Source organism: Rhea americana, unplaced genomic scaffold (genome assembly GCF_003343005.1).
Source record: "Rhea americana isolate MKP2758 unplaced genomic scaffold, rheAme1 scaffold_216, whole genome shotgun sequence".
NCBI lineage: Eukaryota > Metazoa > Chordata > Aves > Rheiformes > Rheidae > Rhea > Rhea americana.
In genome coordinates this window covers 500,160-520,479 of record NW_028186312.1, presented here as the reverse complement: position 1 = coordinate 520,479, position 20,320 = coordinate 500,160, and the positions used below count along the sequence as shown (strand labels likewise).

Below are 20,320 nucleotides of genomic sequence, written 5' to 3'. Positions count from 1 at the left end.
TGTCACGTCAGAATTTAAAATTTAAGATCTCTGAGTCAAGGCAGTGTCTGCAAAGTTTACCAATTCTGGTTCTCAAAAACCAGAGTAGTACAGTCTAGGAAACTTAGGACTTTGCAATTAAAATGCTTTTCTSTCCAACAGAGTGTCTTCATCATCTTCAAACTCCATCAACAGTGAGCAGAAATAAGACTGTTGTATCAAACAGACTCTATTTTTATTAAACAGTGTTACACATACAGATTAATTAAAAAAGCTACAGTTCATGAAATATGYGCCTCTAGCTAGAAGATACAAATCTAGGCCAATTGTCATTATATCTGTTGATGTTCAGTCACTGTAAAATGTTACTGTTTATTCTCTGATATACAAAAACCAAACATGCTTTGTTAAACATTCAGTACAGCTCACAGCATTCTAGTACACAGCTTCATATAGTGTTTTAGTGCAAAAAGAAGTACAAATATAAAAATACCAAAGTTTGAATTAAAAAAAAAAAAAAAAAAGCAGTAAGTGAAATTAGAGATGAGTGTCTGCTATGGGTATTCTTCTAAGCTCTACAATCTGGGAGTTAGCCATGCTGCCGCCATCCTGGCTGCCATGGCAAGAATCATTATCACTGACACTGAGACCTGCACCTGAAACAGAGAAACCAAGAAAAGAATCAGTGAAAATGCAATATTGAAACAGAAATGGTGATACCATGTCCTGTACATAGCTGCTCTTTCTCATTCTGATTATTAAAATTCTTCCCTTCCCTACAAGAATATAGCAAGTTTTCTTTTCCAGGTCAACAATTCTGAATCCACAGATTGTAACACTAACTGACGTAGTTTTGTACCATCCAGATACACTTCTTCATATTTTACTGTCAGTCACTTCAGTTGTCTCAGTAAATGGTACAACAGCTATTTAGAGGTTGCTTTGAAATCACAAAAGCATAAATCAAGGCCTGGTTTAGACTGGGCTCACGGTCTGACTGTTAAAAGTCTGCCATTTCCAAGAATATCTTCATGAAGAATTGATTTTTAATGATATAATTTCCTGTTAAACTATAATTCCAGTTGTTTTAATAGGATTGTAATTTTAACATGAGAAAAGACACTGACTTTAAACTCACACTTGGCTCAGGCTCGTGTATTGTGTTTTTCTTCTGTTGTGAGAGGATACTAGATTTTGGCCTATGGAAACTTCCAAGATACATCTGGCAGAGACCTCAAAAAGCCACCTTGCCTTTTTGTCCAAAGAGTAGTGCTAACCAGTTGCTTCCTTGTTATTTTTGCAGTTGATTATTCATGTGAAGGTACATAATCTTGTACTCAGTTTTATGAAATGTGCTTTTTTTTCAGATTACTTCTTTACAGAGTATCTGTTGGAACTAGAAACTTCRGTGTACTTTCAGCTTCTTCTGTATTTCCATTATAGAGTAAATCCTACAAAATACTCAGCTCTTGTTAAGCATTACAGTGCTTGGGCTTCAAATTTATTCAGAACTGCACATCAGTGTAATTAGGCATGATGATTTCAAAACAGACTAATGTCAGATATGATCTTCCAGCAATGTCATTTACAAATAGCCAAAAGCTAGGAAAGTTATTCAATTTGGAGGAAAGYATCTGATCTGTAACTACATTCAGTTCAGTGGAGCTACAGAGGAATGACACTTCGCTCAACAAATCCCGAATATGGTATACTGGGAGAGGCAAGGATTTCCATTTTCATACCAAAAGGTATTTTCAGAAATTCCAATCAGCTGTACAATGGAATCTGCTCTTTCCYTCTTAGCTGACATTCCAGGCTTTAGCTTGTTTGGCAACAGAATTTTAAACTTTCGGAGCTACCCCATAATTTTCTATGCCCCCACTTGCTCCACTTCTAGTAATTTTTTCATAACCTGCCTCCTGCCAAGTAAAAATTAGGAGAAGGGGGAAGTAGTGGGAGGGTATGTGGATGCTCACTTGCTGTAAAAAGTCAGGTTGCAATCTTGAATATGGAGGTGAGTTCAGAAAATTAAACAAGCTGAAGGGTCGGAGCAGGTAAAAGGCCCAGGGGGCATAACTACACTGAAACAGAGTTTACTGGAAAGAGCCTCAAGCTGGCAGAGACCTACATAGACTTTCCACTCTGCAGAACTCTGGAGGCTTTCTAGATTAGGTCTGGAAGTAATCCAGGTGCGAGGTCCTTAACTCATAAGCAGTGCTGCGTGAATACAGCCATATCGCATCCAGACAGAAAGTGGGTATTTCTGCATCATGATCCTTCTCACATCTGGTTCTGGAGTTTGCGTAGGTGGAGTGATGTTGAATTCATTCACATCTGCTAGTTTAGACATGTTCTTGGGTCTGTATGACCCGAAGTCTTTAGAGACCAGGGATTACTGTCAGATATGACAAGAGTAAAGAGCCATCTGATGGACAAAGATACCGTAATAAAGACCTGAAGATTAGGCACTGAACCATCAAAATTTTATTTGTAAGCTTACTGAAGACAAGCAAGCCTTACTTACTCATTTATAAAGTTACATGCATATTTGAGCTTTTCTTTGAATCATGGTCCTAATGACTAAGCTGTTTGAAAGTCCTGGGAAAAACAGTAATCACATTAGGGAATGATTTATTTTTTTCTTAACCTCTCTAAAACTGTTTGTTTTAGAACAGAAACATGAGTGTAAGGAATGGTAATACAGAAGGCAAATMCAATTTGTATTTACCATTCGATGACAGAAGAATAAGGTAATATTTGTGACATAAATGAGATATTTTAAATGGAAAAATATAAAATATTTTTATATAGCGTCATCAACTTATTGAAACTTATGCTCAGAACTTTTATTTTAGGCTACAAATGGTATGGATTTCAAAAAGGAAAAACATAAATGATTAAAAACATTTACAACTATATTATACAAATTTTGTGTGTGTGTGTGTGTGTGTGTGTTAAGGGGGTTCTTATCAGGAACTCGGTACACCTGAGATTGAAATGAGCTACCTTTGGTTTACAACAGCCTTGTTCTGCTGCTGATGCAAAGGCCAACTAGTTAAGAGCTGATCCTTTTTAGGAATGAAAACTGAAATGTAACCAGGATACTAAACTACCAAACAACTGACAGACCAGGAAGGGTAAGGYTGTTTACATGGTGCAGTTTCACAGAGTTCATAGGTCCAGCTTGTTCTCATGTCACAGCAGAATTTAAACAMAAGTCATGTCCAAAAAAGTGGGTGGATGTTAGGTAAGTAGCCAAGAGTGCTACTTTTCCTTACTTTGGGAAGCAATTATTTCAAGAAGAATACAAAAGAAAATGAAGCCTTTCTTACTTCCTTTTTGTATCAAAGGATTAGCTATAAATTGAAAAGTCATAGCTTGCTTTGCAAAATGAGGAAGATCCCTCCAGTGACATCTACCGGTTGAAAGACTTAATCAGTGCATTCCTATACTCYAGTTGTTATCATTTAATTGATAACAATTTAATTGATTATTTAATCACAATTTTTCACTATAACATTTTAAGAGAGATAAAGACTGCTTTGTAATTACAGTACCCATACCTCTAGTGAGGTTTTTTAAACTCATGAGCACTTATATCTTACTTTCTGAATCACTCAGACTGATTTACATGTGAAAAATGTATTAGACAGAAAATTAATATGCTACATAGACAAAATTTGTTTCTTCTTTTAGGGCCTTGACTCTACAAAAATGACACCAACAGACATCCAGACTTTAAGAGTAAAGTTGAGATTTGACTCAAAAGGCTTCCTAGATCTTACAGAGTCATGTTCAACATCCAGTAGTTAGCAAATTTGTAAGCAATCACAAATGAGTATTCGAATGAACATGCAAACTGGCTACCCTTCCTTCCTTTTTCTGTGAAGTGATGCTTCAGAACAGAAATGAGGTAGGTTGGTAAAGCAGGGCTAGGATCTAGCACTTTGCCACCATCTACAATTTATCTATTCTGTGACAAACAGTAAGACTAGTCTCCGGGATGTTTTACTCCTCATCTTTCAGAATTTTAAATTTCAAAAGTCTCCTCTAATTCTGGATGCCTGACATCCAGATTCATAAATTGGGCACCTAACGTGATAAAACCAAAGTTTAAAAAATGTTGATTGTGGAACTCTAGTTATTTTAATTTCTATAGTAGATTTGTCACATTATTTTCTGTGTAATTTATTTAAGATTTATCACAAATGCCTCTGTATAGAGCAAAAACACACTGAGATTGCAAACATGGGTATAGCCCTGTCCTGTCCTCTCAGATACATATATGGAAAGCACTAGGTGGCCAGGCTGGTATTCTCAGCTCTGACCTTTGAATGGCTCTTACAGACACCTTCCTACACAGATTAATCACCAGGCAGAACAAGAAAGGCTTAAAGCCTCTTTTAAAGGCTTCCTTATGTTTTGCATTGACATCTCACCTAAAGGAGTAATTTGGCTCTGTTCTGTGCATCACAGAACAGGAAGAAAAAGAGTGTTTGTGGCAGATGGGAATATGGGTGGAAGCTAAGAGATTAGTAAAGTTATCATGTTTGGGATTCTACCTATTTTTATTCTATTGGTTCCCTTTTTAATTACCCAAGCCTAACCAATATGTAGAGGTCCTTAGGTCTTACTAACCAGGAATCATTTTATAGTGGGCTTTAGCCTAAATTACTGTCACACATATACTACTCTGATGTCAGTCTGAAAGGCAAGGGTCTCATTAAATTGCCTATTAATACAAACCTTGCAAAAGAAATAACAGAAGCAAATGAGATCTAGTCCAAAACCCAACATTTTTTGGTTAATCAGAACAATTAACAATAACTAATTAGTAAATAATTACCCTTTCTCAATAAAAGTCAAACTTTTGGTTAATTATAAAAGCTATTAATGAAATAAAATAAAGTAAATCATTTAAGCCAAACTAATTTCCATCCAGAAAAAAAAACCTGAGGTTTTAACATGCATTAATAGGCAGGACATGTCCCTAAATTTTATTTCTTGCCATAACCTTTTTGTAATTTCCTTCATACAAACTGCSTTAGAGATGACTAACTTTCCAAAGGTTTCTCACAGTATGACATAGTCAGCACAGTGAATCCTAACTATTTCTTTCTACGTAGACACAAACATACTTGACGGAAAGGAGGAATTCATTGATAGGGCAGTCACAAACCATGGTTCTATGATACAAGAAATCTAGCTTTTGGATTTCTGGCACCAAATAAAAAATGTTGTCTCTGCATCACGCAAAGTTTGCATAAAGCAAGTATAAAAGCTAGCTAAGAACACACTGTAAACTGTACATTTTCTCCCAACTAACTTGCTAGAAATGCAGTTGGGTGCCTTCACCTGATCCAGTCTGTATTTCTGGTTAATCTATAATTAGATCCAGTATTAATGATTATGGAGCCAAGGGCTAAGTGCATAGTTCTATGACATTTCTTTAGCAATAAAGCTAAGTGTGCCAATGCATCTATTTGTGGATTGGCACTGCAAGTTTTAATTTACCAAACTGATGCAAGTTTAGGAAAAAAATGTGCTGTGCAGGCTTGACTTTTTTTAATCTGCATTGTTCATCCAGTTTACAGCGTGGCCCCAGCCATGTGTGCATTAATATCACTGAGAGTGGCAAAATCCAAGGGTGGGGCGTTAGGACAGGAATGAGATTTTAGCTTTGCTGACAGCAAAACATATCTGCGAATTATACCCTCATTTGTACTGATCCTGGCTGCCAGATTAAGCCTTGGGGCTACAGACCATGAACATAAATTCAAGTAACCCTCAGACTGCTCCAAACTACATTAGCACAAAGGACAGATGAAGTGTAAAAAGGCATGAAGACATTTCTGCATATTCTTCTGCTAATTAGTGTTGATCCTCAGCCAACCTCTAGAATAGGAGCTAATGTTTTAACATAGCTAAGACTGAGTTTGGTTATAGATTGACAATTTTAGGGAATGACAAAGAATGAAAGTTTCTGTTTCTGGTTACCAGAGGTAAAACTCAAGCAGTAATAGAACAAGCTTTCCTGTTTTACCACTATAACCTAAAGCTATACAATACCTCTCAGATTAGAAGGTGATAAAAACAGCTAATGTAGTGCAAAGTACCTTCTACCTGCTCTCTCAGGAGCTGAGATGAAAGACATCTCTATCTATCGAAACAAAATCTGGTCTAAAAAGGTTGAGAAGCACTACATAAAGTAAAGGACTAAGAGAGTCCCCTAAAGTGAAGGCAGCAAGAGACATCTCAACTGTCATACATTTCGGCCCATTTAGAAGAAGGGCTGCTGTGCTTTTGGTTGCTGACTCCCAGTGCTTTCTTTGAGCTGAGACTGGTTCTCCTCACCTGATGAGCTGGACAAAGGCATCAGACTGACATAGTGGAGTGGAGTGGCAAGGGGAGAGAGACAGGAGATGGGGAGAAGGAGAGAGAGCGGAAGAGGAAGAACTCTCTAACCTGAGTTGTTGTGGTTTCAAATGAGTACAAATACCCATGCAAGAGAGCAAGAAGAAATGTGCAGCCAGGAGGGATGAGGAGACAGCCTCCTTACAGTGGCTGCTAGCTTAACTGTACCATAAGATCCAATTCAGACTACAGTTCAGTGAACWCTTAAACAGCAAAAGCCTGTACTGTACAAAAAAAAGATCCTACTTTCTACTACCTTTTGCCACTTTAATTGCTTCCATGCAGTTCCCTCCCCTGTACTACCAGAGGCACTTTGATTCCTTGGAAATGCACTGCACTGAATTGGAAAGCAGGTATGGCTCAAAAAAAATCCAGCTATTTTTTTTATTTATTTATTTTTAGCAAAAAGCACTTTTTTTTTCTCATTTGAAGCATTTGTTGAGCTGCAGCCTGGATCTAAGGCAGTAAAATAATAAACATTTACTTTGATGGTTAAAGCTCCTCTAGCCACAGTACCCGCTTCTTAAGTCTGGCTTGTTCAAACTTATTTGGGACTGGAACCAGACAGTTCCACTGGTTTGGCTTTGAAATAATCCTTTCTCCTCCTGTAACATTGTTGAGGGCACACTTTGGGCACAAAAATAAACACCGGGGTAAACACACAGGTGATGCATGAGCCAGTAATACAAACAAAAAYGTTTTTCTCAAACTGAGCCCTGAGGTGTCTGCTTTAAACCTTATTTATCCAAAAGGCTTATAAGAATAAATTATTAATAAATAAATAAAAAGGACATTCACATAGAATTCAGGTGAAAAAAGTTGGTTTTAGACCTGCTTCCTTTAGAAGGATGAAGACAAACTTAACCAAGGATGGAACTTGAAGATTTACAAAAAATTGTTAAATGSTAATCAGGTTGTGTTGAATTTTATTAACCATGAGGTTTAACTGTTACTGTTACCTGCTAGATTGATCTTCATGATTTAAGGCTTAGCCTTCCACACACTGCTTAGTGTTTGCTGCAGTGAATATGCCAACTGATATCAACTGAGCTGCTTAAGATAGGAAACACTATGTTTGATGAAGGGAGTGTTAAATATGAATAGCTTCATATCTTATTAAAAATCTTCTGAAATATCTGGTTTCCTTTAAAATATTCACAAAGTGGAAAATGAAAGATAAAGTAACAGCTACACACTTGGGTACTTAAAAAAGGGTTTGCAAACCTAAGTTTATGCATCCAGGTTTGCAAGTTTTGCCCAAAATCTTTAACAGTTTATTACATAGGAGCAGACTGCAAACAAAGTATATGTAGGCTGCAAAATATCCAGGTAAAGCAATAGGAGAATACAAATTTTGTGACAATGTGTATAAAAATTCATATTTTTCAGCACTAGGTCAGTTATTTATTATCTAATTGTATGTTTAATTARAAGAGCTTTGTGAAATGTAAGATGTGCTAAGAAATAAAGTATCATGAATAAAACTACTCCTCAATTAGCAAAATTCTCAGTCTTCCACCTAGTTTGACCTTTTCCAGTGGTATCACTGAAGGGAACATAACTCCTGAAATTAGCAGTAAGCTGTCTGAGCACTTAACCTGCTAATTTAGTCAATATCTCCATGATGTCTCCTTGAAAGCTCCCTGATATTCCAAAAGATCAAGCAAATGGCCTCCAGTCATATGCCTAAGTACCTTACCAAGTACTGTACCCTTTGTATTCGCCCCAGTGCCTAGGGCAGTGGTCCTGGGTTAGTATGTGCCAGATCTTACCAGGTGACATTCTTTTACCATTGTCATTTCTTATCAGACATGTCCATGTTTACCTATCTTTGAATCAGGTTTCACCTCATTTCTTCTGCCTAAAGCCCTGCCTGGCTATCGATTTATATTATCATTTCTATCATCATTTCAATGACCTAAGGTTTTGCTTGCGGGTGGTGGTGGGACCATAGATGAACAATACTTAACTAAAAACCCTKAGGGCAAAGACTAGGATTTTGAAGACTTGAACTCTAAGGCCATTGAGAGGAATCTGATTACAAATGATTTGTTTTACAAGTGTAGTTTGTGTAGGCACCTAGAGTGGCCTCCTTCCCTTGTGCTCTCCAGCAGATTTGTGAGCTAATCACAGTTGWCTGTTGTGCTTGGGCAGAAGTTCGTCTAGTTTATCTTTCTAGGGTAGACAATTTTTCAGGCCTAAAGTATATCTAGCATGGAGATATATAAATATTTTGTCCTACACTTATCAGGGGCATCAGTATTTATGAAATTATGCTATTTCTCACAAATATATATAATAAAGATACAACATACATACCATATGTATGCATTTAAAAAGAAAGGAACAGGAGATCAGATCACCAATGTCTTGGTGGAGGCAGTAAGTTAGCTATTTAAGTATTCRTGGAAAAATATTCAAGCTTCCAATCTGTTAGTAGTTTCTGTAGGTCTGTTTATCATCATGATTCAAACAGTATTTTTGTATACTATTTCTCTTTGTTATTTTAGATAGTCTGCACAGTATTTTTAGTTCATGGTACATCATAGTACAAGGCAAAACAATTTTGATTTAGATTTTCACTGGTAGTTAGATTACATTAACAGCATCTAAATCTCATGGAATGGTGACACCATTAGAATGAAGAACACAGCAATCTTCAAGAAACAAGAAGAAATGTCACTTACCAGWCTTTAAAGCAAATATTAGGTCATCAAATTCCTGTGATTCCTCATCAGCAACCAATGAGCTATTACTAAATCCTCCAGAAGGATGGAAAACATTGCCATTTTGCGGACTCTGCATAAAGGCAGCACTAGCTTGACTGGCAGGCTGCAAGGATGCCCTCTCCCAGTCTGACGGCACCTTTAAGAGGTTCAAAAAGGCACAGAAATGCAGTAATCAAAACTACAGTATAAAAATATTTTCCGTCACTGTTTAAGATCCTATCTTGAAATAACAAATTAGAACCTATGACCAGAGCTGGAATCAAAATCAGGGTATTTGAAGTCAAATATTCTGTGACTTTGCTAGTGAACTAGGTAGCCTAATTAAAAAAAAAAAAAAGAGAGAGAGAGAGAGAGAGAGAGACTAGAGTTTGATTACAAGTCATTTAACCTTGTGTTTATTATGCATGGCCTAGCTGGCTCCAAAAGTGAACAACATTTCTCTATTTCTGAATATTGGCCTCTAGTATGGAGAAGCTTAAATTAAAGCACTGAAAGGTTCCAGTCAAAATATCCCTTCTCTCTCTTCTCTTATCGCTGCCACTYCCTTTACTGGACCCTGCTTCTCCCTTCTATAACCACTAACAATAATTACTTTTCTGTCCATCATATGATCTGCTGCTGGCAGCCCGCTCTTTCCAAGTTTACCAACAGAGTCTTTTAAAGTAAGTTAYCAGACTTTGAATGTGCTGGTGCACAGCCCAATAGTTTTGATATTATCTTTGCTAATTACCTCTGCCACTTAATTTTAATGTGGAGCTGAATGAAAGACAGAATTTCAGTTCATGAAAAAAAGGATTTTTTTTGAAAATCTATTTCCTCACTAATTATGATGAAAAGTCAAAATACTGAACTCTAAAAGATTTTACTTTAGGACAATCAAAATAAATCCTTTTTTTTTTCTCTCTCTCTCTCTCTCTCATTGATCATCCATGGTTCTGAGTGCAGGATTGTGAACACCTRTGACCTGGAGCTGAGAAGCCATGCTGTCCAGTAAACTGGGGAGTCAGACACCACCTGAAGCAAGAAGATGAGAAGTCTAAGAAGAAATTCAACAGTCTGCCAGGGGACAGCTGAGAAGCATTAGCATCCAGACAAATCCACGGTCAAGCGGATAGAGAAATGGGCAAAATAGCTGGCAGGTGAGTGGGAAACCAGGCTATCTGATTTCCATCAAAAATATTACTACAACTCACTTGTTCCATAGAAATATTTCAATCAAATTAAATCAGTATTTTTGCTAGAAAAGCTGTTCAACTGGATTTTTTTTTCAGCTAGCTCTATCAACATGCATATGTACACAGAAGCAAAAGTGACCTTGGTTCACTGTAGGAAATTAAAAAGAAATAGTAGCAGCATTCCAGTTCCAGCAATGAAGAGACTGAAAATCATCTCCAAAAGTTTGCAGAAATTKCACACAGCCTGACTCTGGAAAATTAGAGACTTAAAACTCATCCAAGACCTACAGCAAGCTGAAAGAATTAACTTGACATTTTAATTTCTAATTAGCTGCTTTTGATAACACTGTAACCAACATCTATAATAAACTGAAGACCAAAGTTGAAAAGGTGAAATTCTCTAGATTGAATATTACCAGGGAATTGCAAGTCCCAAGAACATTACCATGGCTAAGGAAAACAATTTCTATGGTGAATAGAAATGTAAAAAAAAAAAAAAAAAAAAAAGACCAGTAGTAATTAGCAAATGGTCATCTTGTTCCTATGTATTAAACTTCTATATTACCACTTAAATCTCCTGTACATTTTTAATATGCAAGGTAATGAGGATAGAACATTATTACCTCTTCCATAGCACTGATCAGGTTCTGAGTGGATTTGCTGATYTCTCCACCTGCAGGCGGCAAACCACTGCCATGTGTGAAAAAAGCAGATCCAGCTGTTGTATGTCCATTCATGTCTACAGTATAACTTGCTTTCACAGGACAACAAAGTTGATTGTGTAGGATAAAATATACCACAAAGACATAAAGACCCTAAAATACAAGGACAGAAAAAGAACATCAGTATTTGAAATGAAGGCATCTTTGATTGCATTTGGAGTCGTCATGGCAAGGTCCTGTATGCTGTAGCAGATGGCTCTCCTCACAACAACAATCAGTGCTTCATAGAGTTGCGCTGAATTTTTCTGGATAATAAAGGAAGATGTCAGTGTCAATAAGAGATCTGGAAATTAAAAGTAAGCTCATATCCTAAGGCCTCCAGCAAAACATAATCCCTCCCCCTAAAAGAATAGTAATTAAAAATGATTATTTGGTCAAACCCACATAGTTTCAAAGCAAAGCCAGGTTCACAACAACAACAAAACGAACTCAAGTTTCATAGCTGTCATGATAGTGAAAATGCAGGTTATGGACTGCTTTTACAGTAGAAGTTGGCAACTGGCCCCTAACCACAATTTTGCATTGTCTTACTGACCTGCTGGCTGCTCTTTACATTCTTGCCCCAGCTTCAGTCTCATGCAAACTCCATTGCTGCCGTCACAGATACCAAGTTGTAGTTATAAATCAGATTCTCTATGAGATCCACTTATTCAACAGTCTTTCATTTGTGATTACTACAAAGACTCTACTGTATGTCTCTGCAATTCTTCTTTAAAACTTGCTAATTTTAACCTTTAGACTTAGCCAAAAAAGTATTATAACTACATCTTTTGTTTGCACAGAAACAGTGATTGAACTTCTGAATACGAAATCTGACTTTCTCTTTTTGATCCCATTCTTAAATTGCACAAATACTAAAGTAAAATAATCATTTTCAATTAGTCAATCAACTAATTCAATAATTAACAAAGACARGGTTAACCAAGAGATTACAGAAAGAAGACTTCAGGATTCTTCCTCATTACTGCAGTACAACTAAATTTGCCTTGTTTTTATAGTTCCTATTGTCCTCAAGACTCTCAAAACCAATTATGCTAAACAGAAGAATTTATTGGAAATGTACCAATCAGCACAAAAGTAATAACTGGGATTATAAATACTAAGGGTTTTCACCTATTTATATTGGGGAACTCCAAATGGAAGCAACTTTGCACGTACATTGAGAATGGAAACACCCAAGCTATATATTCATTCCCACATATACAAAACAGATAACATAAAATAACACTTTATGACCCAGAGATTCATAATTTTTAAGGACAAAACTATATGATAAAATGATCTATAATAACAGTTTGATCTGAAGAGACACATAACAAGTTAATGCGATTCAATGAGATTTCAATCTGAGCTGGTCAAAYGGTATAGAAATAACCTCCTATAACATCCTATAAAGTTCTACAACTACATAGCTCTATTTTCTTTTTTCACAGCAAACTGAAAAATAAAAATGTTAAAATTTTAAAAGAACATCTTCCCACTTTTCCAGATTATTATTTTTTTTAGCATGAAGATCCAGAGCACTGCGAAACTTACAAAGGAAACTTTGTGATATCTGTAAATACATKCCAAAAAACTGAAATACATGTGCACTTAAGAAACACTAAAAAGGAATGAAAATATCCTTTCATTCTATAAACAAATCCAAGAACTCTAGTGTAGGTCGTGCACAATGGGACCAGCAATGGATTTTTTTTTTAATGTAAGTTATTTAATGGATACAAAAAGGGATAACGATCCTAAGACGAATGGATAACAGTGACACTACAGAATTCAGAGCAGCCTCTGGCATTCCAGTCTCTAAGGAACTAGTCATAAAAGTTGTACATATGTTTTAAGTGGGTTTGTAGTTTTCAAGCAAACCCATAAACTGAAAACAACTAACACTTTTGTCTTTCTGAACCACAGGGACATAAAGCTCATATAGAAGGCCCATGTTATGTCAGACCCTTGTATATGGCCCTGAGCATGGACAATCTTCCAAAAGAAACAAAGGTGGAATAGCGTGCCACAATTATCTCTTCAACTAGAGTCCAGTATCTGGCAACCAAAAGAGAAAAGGGCTGTTATATTAGGGAATAGATACTTGATCACACAGCCCCAGGGGCATGCTTAGACATGCCCTCCACTCAAGAAATCCCAAAGAGACAGGTGTATGGTTGCTACGGTTAGCCTGAGCCGTAGTCTTAGTTCTTTTTGTGACTGTATTTTTATTCTACAGTAATTAAAATTATAGTTATACCTGAAGATACCTGATATAGAACTAAGGCCCGCTGTAGTAAGTCCATTGTAATAAATGAACAAAACTAGAACAGCACTACCTTCCAAACAAAGTCCCTCAGAATTAAGATATGCTCAAATAAGTAAGTGAAGGATAAAGCATAAAATGTGGATATATGCATCAGTAAGCAGTTTCAGCGGATGTTGTAACTGATGGCTATTGACTAGTGACCTTGTTTAATTTTCAGTGTTTCGAGACAGTGCTATTTCTGAGGAACTACTATTATAACAGAGCCACAGAAAGACATTTTGACAGCCAAATCACCCTTGCCTAAGTTCCTTCCTGCTGCCACTACTCCTGGCTCACTGTTGTGCAGATACAGACCCTTTCCTGGGTAGCAGGAGAGAGTGTTGGTTAGATACATTTGTTCCCAACTGGTACCTCCCATTTCACTCTTGCCACAGCCCTCAGTTYATTCATCTAGACTCAGAGAGAGACTCACTAGATTTGAGCTGTATAGTTCAAATTGTAAACTGACCTTTTTGGTTTCATACTAATACACTCTTGATACAGGAGCTAGCAGCAATGATAAAATAATTTGTCAGTTACCCATAAAACACATTTTCCAGTCAAAGATACTTAGACTTTATCTTACCAGGCCAAACCTAGTAACGAACAGCAAAGACATGAGTTCGAGGGATGAAGGAATCTGCATAGTGTGATCTTTTGAGACTTCCCAAGCAGCCTCAGCAGTTGTTAATATTGGCGGCTGAGAAGGAATTTCAGTCTGTGCAGTTCAGAGATACTGATGCATACTGGTGATGAGACTGTTCCTCTGCGTCTTTCCATTATGAGCAAATTGACTCAGGGAGGTTATTTCACTTTCTTAAGGATGCAAGAAAAGTCACTGACTGAGTTAGCTAAGAGAAACAAACATTCTGAGTTTACTTCTCCCATTCTTGTAAAATATTATAGCACTATCTTCCAAACATAAATTTATGAAACTGTTTCAATTATATCTAAAAAAACCCAACACTCCTAAGCAGGTTACATCAGTTACACAGGAACTGTATTGTTGAGTAAGAGACTACTTGCTTAGCTGGAGAAGGGGTGGATCCTTCTTTGCCACATACTCCTACTGAGATCTAGGGGGTCAAGAATATATGCTCTGTAGGGATGAGGGATGAGTTGCTATGTGCCATCATTACTGTTTTAAGTATACAAAAAGTGTTATTATCTTATTTAGACTACTCTATGCTTCTATTAGAAACCACTGCAATTGCATTTTGAGATATCAAAATAAGGCAGATGGCTCTGCCTAAACAATGCTGAGTTTCCAACAATCATAAACACTATGATGCCATGGATCAAGACCAAATATTGTATTGATCTGTGCTTATTTTAGCACTAGCAGCTATTGGATTGTTTACTTTGAAAGAGCACAGGAAGTACGCATACACCCAGGTTGTGTCAGTGAACCACAACTTTCACAGTCTCATGGGTTTTTTTCAAAAGCACCAGTTTGAGAATCAAAATAGCTTTCACTACACCTGAAACTCATAATGTTCTTTTCACTTATTTCCTTAATGCTGTGAAAACAGTCTTAAAATAGTATAAAATAAGGCTGTTAGCATGGTAATATATTTTTCACTATATTCATCATGAATGGGTTTGGCTATGTTGACACCATTGTCTTTTAAGCCAGCCTGTAGAACGTAGCTACTCATGCTTTAGTGGATACCAGAAATTGCTATTCCATTCAATACTTTTACAGGTACATGAGCACAGTTCTTGCTAAGCTGGACCATGTACGAAATACAGAGAACAGTCTATTTCTGTTCATAGGCCTACCAGACATACAGGATGTTCAGAAAAGAAACCTAAATACTACAAAGGGATCAAAGGAAGTAGATATACATGGCCTTTGGATAATAGCAGCACAGATAATGGTATTTCTATTAAAAGTTTAAAAATGTGTGATAGATATTAATTCCTTACTCTTGAAAAGACTTAATTCCACAGCTTTCATGCAAAAAATACAAGTCTGCCTAGTACCAGTACCCTCTGATGTTGCATACAAATTCAGAGCCATTGTCCTCATCTCACAAACGTGCAGGGTGGCCAAAAGAAGCTATTTGGTCTTGGAGTGAAATGAGTGATGATTGCTACTCTGCAAAGCCTGACCCAGGGATTCTGGAAGAAGATAGAACAATTAAGCTAAAGAACTAGGGCTTTAGAGGATTTATCTGCAATACTAAATAACTTCTGTGGTTTGGGCCCACAGGACTACTTACAAAGCACTTAATCCCACATTATTTACAGTTACATTATGATAGTAGTATTAATACTGTTACTAATGTTACAGCAAAAGATAAGAGGGAAAAAATGTTACTAATATGTCTCCCCTGGAGAAAGAGAAGAGTAGTACTTCAAGCAGGCAAGTAGGCTGTCAAAAAGGTGGAAGGACAGACAGCTTAAAATTCCTCTCAAACATATGTGGTGGTTGCCTGAAAAATGTGTGTAAGCTATTGTCAGTAATGGCTGCTATTTATTTTACTGGCATGTGCTGATAGAAGACAAGTCAGCGTTTGTTGTATCATCACAGCAAGTTGATTTGTGCTTCTGTTTATCCATCATATCTCTCCTTTACACTGTTATATCAGGGAAAAAACTCATCCAGAGTAAAACAGACCTACAACTGAAGGAATTCTCACATGGCAAAGTGTCCACTGGGGATGTGGGGGGCAGGTTTAGCTCAGTTGGTTAGAGCATGGTGCTGCTAATGCCAAGGTCGTAGGCTCAGTCCCCGTATGGGCTATGCTGAGGGTTCAACTAGATGATCTCCAGAGGTCTCTTCCAACCTTACCGTTCTACGGTTCATTCTACGACCTTTTCAGCCAGTGCATTGGGAACAGCCTTGATGCTGCTCTAGATTGCCAGACACTTCACCAACCTCTACCTTGGACTTTCCATGGATAAATCATGCTTGAGCAACCCACTTGCTTTTTATGATGTAATGACTGGTCCAGACTAAACATGAGTAAACAGTGTGTCCTGGCAATGGTGAAAGCTAATGACATACTGGGCTGTATTACAGGAGCTTAGCCAGTACATCAACCGGAATCATCCCCCTTTACTCAGCAGTTGTTAGACTACACCTGGAATACCGGGTCTGGTTTGGGTTTCCCAGTAAGATGTTTATAAACTTGACCATGTCAAGTGAAGAGCTATCAAGATGGTCAGGGGCTGAGGCGCTCACCCAGTGAGGACAGGCGGAGGGAACATGGCTTGTTCAGCATGCAGAAGGTTTGAGGGGAGTTAATAACCCTAACRGCTAGTAGTCTTTTAACATCTAAGGGGCGGTTACCAGGAAGACAGAGGTGCATTGCAGAAGAATGAGAGATATTGGTTCTAAACTGAAACAGAGGAGGTTCCAAATGGGTATAAGGAAAACATTTTACTGTGAGGATAATTAAGCAGTAGGTTACCCTGTGAAAGAAGCTGTGAAAACTGTGTTCTTGGAGAACAAAGCCCTAAGCAAATTAGTCTGAACTCAGTGTTGAAAGTGCTTTGAGCAGAAGGTTGGAAGAGACGACTTCGTGAGGTTCCTGCTAACCTGAATGATTCTGAAAATTTGTAGAAGCCATAGAACTCAAAATACTGCATCCAAGAGTTGCTTTTATTCACYGCATTAGATCTTGCACAAAGCATAGTAGAGACAAATTTAAAAGGTCAAGACCACAGGCTTATGGCTTCTGACTGCTGTGTCTGCAAACATATCTGAAAATACTACCAGTTCTTGCTTCTGGTTTTAAACTAAAAAGCATATTATGGCATGACAAAATGTAATTTTACTGTGCAGTCTTACTGGTAAGTGTAACTCTGTTTCAATATGGTCAATAGTTCTACAGATTCTCCTGAACAATCAGCAATGATACTCCATAATTTTAATAACTGATAATTTTGGGGCTGTAGTTTTAAGCTTTTTACTTTCTTTAGAGGAAGAAGAGAGGTTATTCTGCTACCTTTTATAATTTATGAGAGGGTTTTTGTGCATGTATGAGTGTGAGAGGAATGCTCATATATAACAGCTTGAGATATGCCAGTTCTAATTTATTTATTTTAAATTACTGAAGCTTTGAAATGCAAAGACATAGCTACAGGAAGCTAATAAATGAAAGAAAAACTTCTGTAGCTGTCAACAAAAGGACAGAAAACATTTTCTACTTTCATGAGGTCAGAGGCAAGTCTGGAGGACTGATCCACATTTGGCACTTGTATTCCTTCTCTCTCTTCATCCTCTAATTCTGCATGTTCTAAGTCCCTGTGCTGCCAATGCTAAGTCTGTGTAAGTTTGGTAACTGAGAAAACTCTGCTAATAGTAATGAAAAAGGATACAACAGATTGTAGGCCATCAACAAACCACTTTTTTTTTTTTACCTCTTTTTTCCTCACTGAGAAGCAAGATAGCTACTGTCTTCCATAATTTTAAATTGGTTGTGTAAGATAAAAGACTTTTATTGCTCTAATGAAAACAAACATATCAACACAGTAGCTATTTCTTTAGTAAGATATATCACACTTCTCACACATATATTTTCAGCTGAGGCAGATATACTCTGTGCCGAAACTGAAAAAAACTCTGCTTTTTCCAAAGAGAAGTGGATTCAAATAATTTCATTTTAAGATCCTCCATAGGCCTATTTTCAAACCCATCTATTTTAGGGGAATGGCTTTTCTATTTTATAAAATAGAMAAAAATATATATCTGTGCAGGACTTCTGGTAAAGAATTGTCATTTTGAGCAGTTCCTCAACCTGTTTCAGGGTATTTATGAGCACTAACAAAAATTCAATGCACAGTATAGGTGCATMCTTTAGCTCATACTTTCATGAGGAAAATTTCATTTGATAACTATTATTCATGTGACTATACAATTAAAACATGTCTTTTCAAAAGAAGGTATTGTAAAGTGAAATCCAGGCTTGTAAGGGAAGATGGTATCTTTTGTTAGACCAGATAAGGGCCTCTACGTCCAGAACTGGCTCATTTTTTCTAACTATATATATCCTTAGATCACTATGGCTACAACATGACTATTATTTTTAAAGTTACACATTTGTTGGTGCCAGTTGGTTAAAAAAAAAAAAAAAAAAAAAAGATAACAAGAAATCACATAAACAGATGTCTCTTCCAACACAAGGGTAGCATTGTCATCATTCAGATCAGCTCTTTGAGATTAGCTGCCTGTAGTCACTGTAGAGGCAATTTTGCATGATGGTTTATGTCTTGGTTAGTTTCACTTGAGCATTCCAGTTTTACTGAGGTCAGATTTTATCTTGCTCCCTAGCTGGACTTTTTGCTAACTTACTCGTGGCAACCCATCATAGAAAGTCCTTCACTTGTCAGTTTTATGGTCAAGTTTTTTCTCCTCTCTGCTGCTTGTGACTTCTTGGGTGGCTGTCAATAGGTATACGTGTTGTTGCCACTCCTGGTGGCAGCTTCTTGGCTGATGCTTTTCCAGAGTAATGCCTTAGTTGACTTCTGAGAACTTTCCTGGGGATTTTACTAACTCCCTGGAAGTTCTTAGGTTGTAGATTTCTGCTTTCCTGTATAGTTTTCCATCACTGGCCAGTCAAAGCCTGATTTAGATTAACACTGATATATATAACAAGGGCCTACTGTTTTGGGGAAAATTACTGATCTGATCACTCCAAATAATTTGCATGTCTTACCATGTTCAAGAAGTTAGTATCAACATTGCAAGGAATGACTCACAGTCTTAAACTATTTTCAGGAAATATAATTAGGACCATCATGCAGTGCATGGTATTAGATACTGTTGTGTTTCCGAATCTCTTCTGGAAAAAAAATCAGCCATAGGACTGAATAATCATACACACAAGTATTCCTGCTAACCGACACATATAAAATAAATATAATTTTCTCTTTGTTTCTCCAAGTTTTCTTGTTTTCAGAGATACTCATGACAAATTGCACACACAACATTTTTGTGCACATCTAAATATTAAAAAGCAGATCTTTAATGTACAGTTTATTTTCCTGAATCCTTACCATCCATATTTTTCTTTTAGACCAGCTTGAAGATCTTTTATTGATGTCATCATGACAAAAGTATCATCTTAGTCACATGAGCCTAAGCATCACATAACATCTTCCACTCATAGCTCTCCAGAAATATTAACCTTTGAAAGGTAAATCAGATCCTTCTGTTTAAATCTAACTTTTTCTTAACATTCAAAGTAACTATTATAAACGCTATGTCCTTCAGCAGTGCAACCCTGCCAGCTGCTGATTCTACTCAAGCCAACCTTAGACCTGCTGTACATCATCAAGATTTTGACTGTTTAATTGGCATTAAGAACCAGTTTTGATGAAGCCATTATCATTTTTACCAAGCATATCTTTTCTCTTATCACAGTTTCTATTGGGAACATTAACTTCTTATCAGCACTTTGCTTCCTGAGGTATTTACTCTCTGTTTTGCTTTGTAGACTTGGATTTATCTTAATTTCAGATGAAATTATAAAAATTCACATCAAAATCAGAAGACAACAATTAAGATAACTGAAGGATTGCAAACCTCAAACTGTCCTAATAAGCAACATCATAAGATCACTTCTGTTGATAGAGATTTTTCCATGGTTGTTTTACTAAATATCATCTATGATCTTTGGAACCAACTAACCATTGCCACCACATACACACACAAAGTCATCATAAAATAATGGAATGAAGGAAAGTAATAATTGATAAATCTATCATTAAATGAAGGAGGTATTTACAGGTCCACATGACCAAGATATTTTTCTAGTGGCTTCTTCTTTATAAAGTTCCTATAAATTATTATAATTTCTCAGATTAAAACGCTATGTGTATATTTTGTAATGATAATAAAAACATTGTGCTTATAGCATTATTAATATATTTTCCTAATATTAATGTAATACATGAAACTTAGTCTAAACAGCCACATTTCTCTTTATGCATAGTCAGCTATGCCAAAATCATAGGCAAGGTTCAGACCTTGCAGTTTACAGCCAAAGCCGTAAATTCCTC

At 36.8% G+C, this 20,320-nt stretch overlaps 1 protein-coding gene across 1 annotated transcript in view; it reads right to left on the bottom strand.

Moving 5' to 3' along the window:
- Positions 1 to 493: 493 nt before the first annotated feature.
- Positions 494 to 20,320, bottom strand: part of ADGRV1 (adhesion G protein-coupled receptor V1) — a 273,263-nt gene continuing 253,436 nt past the window's right edge. Inside the window, exons 90-92 of the mRNA XM_085305143.1 lie at positions 10,921 to 11,112; positions 9,081 to 9,258; positions 494 to 635 (exon numbers count right to left, since the gene is read on the bottom strand). Of these exons, the coding sequence (XP_085161269.1) occupies positions 517 to 635; positions 9,081 to 9,258; positions 10,921 to 11,112 (489 nt within the window). The 3' untranslated portion in view covers positions 494 to 516. The remainder of the gene's footprint in view (positions 636 to 9,080; positions 9,259 to 10,920; positions 11,113 to 20,320) is intronic.